This window comes from Notothenia coriiceps, unplaced genomic scaffold (assembly GCF_000735185.1).
Source record: "Notothenia coriiceps isolate Sejong01 unplaced genomic scaffold, NC01 NC01_scaffold00016872, whole genome shotgun sequence".
NCBI classification, from domain to species: Eukaryota; Metazoa; Chordata; class Actinopteri; order Perciformes; family Nototheniidae; genus Notothenia; species Notothenia coriiceps.
This window is the reverse complement of record NW_011349573.1, coordinates 85932-91780: the sequence shown is the minus strand read 5'-3', so window position 1 is coordinate 91780 and position 5849 is coordinate 85932. Positions and strand designations below refer to the sequence as shown.

The 5849-nt window shown below is 42.0% G+C and overlaps 1 protein-coding gene across 1 annotated transcript in view; it reads left to right on the top strand.

The window, feature by feature from the left end:
- The first annotated feature begins 2909 nt into the window (after nucleotides 1–2909).
- The window catches only part of LOC104949886 (interleukin-1 receptor accessory protein-like 1-B), an 86099-nt gene continuing 83159 nt past the window's right edge, over nucleotides 2910–5849 (top strand). The window contains exon 1 of the mRNA XM_010776312.1: nucleotides 2910–3004. Coding sequence (XP_010774614.1) covers nucleotides 2923–3004 — 82 coding nt within the window. The 5' untranslated portion in view covers nucleotides 2910–2922. The remainder of the gene's footprint in view (nucleotides 3005–5849) is intronic.

Below are 5849 nucleotides of genomic sequence, written 5' to 3'. Positions count from 1 at the left end.
TCTTGCACTGAGAGCAGTTGCCATACACAAGATCTGTTTAGCAGAGTTTATCTGTCCTGCAAATTCCGCTCCTCAGCTGTGTCTCAATAACAGTCACAACACTATAACTGAGACTCGAATATATTCCCACTGTACCATTATCTTTACCCAAGAGAACTGAGATGAAAATCAGCAACCAACAAAAAAGCGAGAAAGAGTCAAAAATCAATGAGCCTGCGAATGCGCAAGTCCAACCGTCTGCGTTTTGATCCGCAGCAATGATCTTACACACTGTATCTTGTTTCTGCACACGTACATTCACAAATACACAATAAGGTATACAAACATAGCTCGATACCACAGCACTACACGTACAAAGTCAACCATTTTAGCTATCGCTGTTGTTTGTGCAGGCGTCCTCCCCGGCAAACTTTTCAGGCGTGGTCTGCCACAAGCGAGCGGCCAGGAGAGGGGCCTGTCGGCATCAGCATGCGCTGTATAGCTTGGGACCCATTTGCTACGAGGTTAAAACCCCACTAGAATCCTCCAACCACAACATCACCAACCAACATATCAAACACCACATAACACCTAATCTCTACATACATTACAAAGCGTCAAATGCTCTTTGGGCTCTGAAACTACGTGACGCAGAGGCTCGCGAGGACCAAATATACACACATACCGTTAATCGCACGTTTAATAATAATTTAGTGGTGTTAAAAAATGTTTGCGTTAACCGTTTTATTAACGCGTTAACTTGATGTCCTCAGCCCCTAATAAATAAAATAGTATATTGGTTATGATTAAACATTACCCTTAAACCAACTCATTTCCTCCCTTGCCCATACCAAACAAAATCAAATATATCAGATAACCTGCCTTTGGTGGGAGCCAAAAAAAAACAGTTGAGAAATTGCTTTCTGAGCTCATGTGTTTCCTATTTACGGCCTGCACATAAATCTCAAATGCGTCTGGCGGCAGTCACTGTTGTCATGTTTTCCATGTGTAGATTCATGTTTGTCAATATATTTTAATCCCATAATCCACAATATTCTCCTCTGCACACACAAGTCAGTATAACCAATGAAAATTAATTAGCCTCGTCATCCCGCAAGAGCACGTTGTTGGATAAAATAAGAGGCTTAGTTTGGTACAGATATCACTGTGAACTGGAGGAATACCAGCAGATCTATTGTGATTCAGTGGATCCCTCGAGTAAGACACCATCTTTTGTGCTTACTGTTTTCCGACTTGCACCCAACAGGGAACACGTAGATTAAAAAGATAGAGATTGTTGTGTGCGGTTGGCGTTTAGCTTTTTTTTCTGAGTGGGTCATTGGTTGCAGAGAGCGAAGGCTGACGACAATGTGGCCTTTGACGTGGTAGATACACGTCAAATGTCGCCATCTTTGGCTACGGGCCAGGTTTGCATGCCACTGTGAAGCGTCTCAAAGGGTTATTGTGGTGGCTTTTCAGGGTTTTCTTCTCAAAAGGGCTGGAGCAGTCTTTGTGGACGATCTATTGTGAAGCATCTTTGTCTGTGGACTGATAAGACAATGGTATGCGCCACTGAGGGCCGCACATGGACGCCAGAATGCCTCTCTCTTTGACTGTAGCAAGGGAGATGTATAGCTTCTTAATGGTCATTCACTTCTTGAATTACCGTAATTTTCGGACTATAAGGCGCACCTGAATACAAGCCGCAGCAGCTAAATTGAATGATGTGTACATATATAAGCCGCACTGGACTATAAGCCGCAGGTGTTTTAATGTTTAATTACCATATGTAAGGGTTCGTGCACAGAGGGGATTGTCGGGAAAGAGATGGCTGTTTGAGGAAGCTCCCATTTATTAACATTTCAACAAACAAGTTGCATATTTGCATAACGTATTCAAGTGTTAGCATTTAGTGCAATAGTAGCTACAGAACATGTACTGTGCTGTGTAAACTGTACTGTATCGCATAGCGTTTCAGACACACAAACTTTTCAACTTTCAAACTTAAACGGTGCGCTCCCAGCGCACGTACCGGCAGTGATCTACAGCAGTGGTTTTCAACCAGTGGTACTTGCACAAACTGTCTCGCTCTCGTAATGTCTGTCTGTCTTGCTCTCGTTCTGTCTCTCGTACCACTCTCGGTTCCACTTTTACTTTTGCGCGCTACCTGTCTCACTCTTTTCCGGCCTCCAGCTTTTCCTGCTGGAGCCCGCCGCTTAAAGGTGGGAGGCACGGATCGGCCATAGAGCCCATAGAGTTAAAGGTGGTGGACTGTAACCTGTAAAATCCATAGATTTAGGAGGTCCCCTAGTGGCCGTTAGCTGTAAAAATCCATAGATTAGCCGCACCGTTATATAAGCCGCAGCGTCGAAAAATGGGAAAAAAGGCGCGGCTTATAGTCCGAAAATTACTGTATTTCTTAGTTTATTGGGCCATATTTAGTTGTATCCGCCTCGCACCTTCACACAGCTGTATATCAACAGAGAGATATCCTGATCTAAGCGAGGACCTGATCGTGTCACGTTGATCGGGAGAGAAGTTGAATCAGTGTTTTAGGTAGTTGACAAAGCTGCATAGCTCAGGTCTGTCTTGATAGAGATGAATCTTGACATTTGTATCATCAACAGCCTCCTCCTGATTATACAGCAAGTCCCTGAAGAGCCGCTGGTATAAATAAAGCAGAGGCAGGTAAACACTTCGGCGAACAGAATTTGCACATAGGGTTGTTGGATCGCTTCCAACTGAACTTAGGTCTTGTAAAAAGTTCTCCAATTATTGGCTCAGAATTTACATTTTTTTAATTTGAGCTTTGATCGAGCATCTCATGCCAGAAATCCTTATCTCTCTTTTTTATTTGATGTTTTAGATGGATTGGGAGTATTCACAGACTGTCGGTGCTGAATAATAAATCAAGCTTTTGTTTCCTTGTAGGACTGGTAAAAAATGAAAGCTCCCATACCTCTTCTGATCCTGCTTCATGCCGTTGTGGTCCATTGCCTGAAAGTGGTGTCGAAGAGAGGCTCAGGTAAGTCTTTTATTGTCACTTTTGTTCTAATACTTGTCTCTGAACGAATCTGGGAACAAATTGTCAAATTGTATCTATTTTACTTCAGTGTCCCATTTATAAGGAGCTATATTAATTGTTACAGTTGTGAATCTCTTGAACCTGGCAAGATTTCAAGGCTCTTTTTTTAACCTGAAGCACAAATCATGTTCCAGTCAACAGCATGGGATCACATACAAACGGTCACAATTACAATCAAGGCTGTCCTGTCTTTCAACAGATTGACTTTTAACCCCATAAACACTTAAAGGAGACCTATTATGCAAAATCCACTTGTTCACGTCTCTCCTACATCAACATGTGTCCCCTCTTCTCCATGTCTCTTCTACATCAACATGTGTCCCCTCTTCTTCATGTCTCTTCTACATCAACATGTGTCCCCTCTTCTTCATGTCTCTTCTACATCAACATGTGTCCCCTCTTCTTCATGTCTCTTCTACATCAACATGTGTCCCCTCTTCTCCATGTCTCTTCTACATCAACATGTGTCCCCTCTTCTTCATGTCTCTTCTACATCAACATGTGTCCCCTCTTCTTCATGTCTCTTCTACATCAACATGTGTCCCCTCTGTGGAAAGAGACTCTGAAAGTTCTCTCCTACATCAACATGTGTCTCCTCTTCTCCATGTCTCTTCTACATCAAACATGTGTCCCCCTTCTTCTTCATGTCTCTTCTACATCAACATGTGTCCCCTCTGTGGAAAGAGACTCTGAAAGTTTCAGGAACAAAGATTCTCTCTCTTTTGGTCCGACCATTTAAATAAAAACCTGTCAGATTTTGGTCACTTGATGATGTCATAAGGGTTGTTTTTGGCTTGAGTAACCATTATCACAATCCAGCAACGAAGGTAACCCCCCCCCCCCCCCTTATCACCTGGAATCTCCCTCCTAGAGCACCATTGTGTTCTTTATAACCAAATTCTCTCTCAGAGGGGCGTGGGAGGGTGCTCCTTATTTTCATCTAACAGTAACAATCAGAGAATCAGCACTTTGAAACAAGGCTGAAACAGAGGGGATTATGGGTAATAATTGCTGCAATGCAATGATCTGTTTGGTGTTTCGAAGCAAACACTTCAGAGACATGTTTTTGTATATATCTGAGAGCTAATAATATATCGATGGAAAAACAATATAATAGCGGACTTTAAAGTTGGACTTAGTTTTGGATTATCTTTGCGATCATTTGCATGGTATCATCTGTTTTCTTATTTTGTAGAAAAATAAATAGTAACAGGTGTTTATTTTTCCAGGGTTTACCTTTCATTAAATAATGAGAGATGACAAACCTTTTGCACCTATAATGCACACACTCGAGTGTCGAGTGTGTGAGTGAGTACTCGTCTGGATCTATGAAGCACTTTGCAACTTGCTCTCTGGCCTTTATTTGAATATCCAAGTATTCACATGGCTTTGAATTAATAGCAATTGATCTCCATTCCAAAAAGACAATTACTTTCTACAAGAGGATGGGCATGCAAGTCTAGAGGAGGAAATCCCACACTGGCTAAGATGAAACATAAAGGAAGTATTTTGCATTCTTTTTTCCTTTCTAGTGGCTGCTGCGGTCTGGGTTTTTTCCCTTGCATATTAGACACCAGGTGCGGGAATGGCCAAAGGCTCATCAAGGGGTTTTCTGCTTTGTGCAGCAGAAGTCCCCTACGGGCTATCTCATCCGGATGCTTCATGAGCCATGAACTGTGGCAAGGATTTTAATGTGTCCTCTGATAAATGAACACCCGGTCCGAGCCGGACTTCCTGTTCTTTGTTCCTTCTTCTTTTAGATTATACTTCTTTATTAGAAGGCCATGCTGGGAAGCAAGTGAGAGCACCATTGTCTGGCAAATGAAAGCCCAGTTTTAAATTGCATTGCCTTTCCATTTATAGTCGAATCGTAGAAAACAGCGGGGTTCGGAGCGTCTGTTTCCGGGGGCCTTTTTTGTCGTGCCTCGTTTTTTGTTTTTTGTCAGGAAGTGTGCAGATTCCCTGGGTCATTAGTCAGGTAATTTTTTCAGATAACGTCCAGGGGTTTAGTCCATTTATAGATAATAAACTAGTTCAGTCATTCGGTCATATGTTTTATTGGATGAATTGAAATATAAATAAGATTGAAGTCTCATTTTAGCTTTGTGCTTCTCGATTCATCCTGCCATTTTTACCAGCTCGAGATTGGGCACATGCATGGGTCCAATAAAAATGTGGCAATGCTTTTGTCGCAATTACAAATAACTCTAGGAAGGGGGTGTTCTTCAATATCTAAGGAAAATATCACGTCCATATGAAATTACAAATCGAATCCTAATGGCTCATCTTAGTTAAGACGAACTGAGCTGCTCAAACTCAAAACATTGTCTGTTTCATTCTTACTTTTTATGAAAAGCATCCACTGCAGGGACAAACAGCACATTTAAAGGAAATTAAATATCTTGATTAACTCCCGTAGGAACAATAGATCCACTCATCTTACTTGCTTTCCTTTGCACTAGGCATGAACACAGCACACACACACCACACTAACTCCAGACACCCCTGCACAGTGCTGCATGTGCACTGTATTATCTGGAGATGATTAAATTCAAAGACACCGTCCGAGAATGCGTGCATGTAGCGAGGTGGACAGTGCAAAACAGTTTTTACAATGATATCTGCCATACTAATCTCAGCATGCATAATAGAGAACATATCCATTTGTCCTCTGCTGTGGTTCCTCTTTGGTAACAATCTGAGACGCCTAACGCTGAGTGAACAGAATAGTAATTACTGTACGTACAGTTTTCATTCAACCAACATCATGCGGTATGTCTGAAGT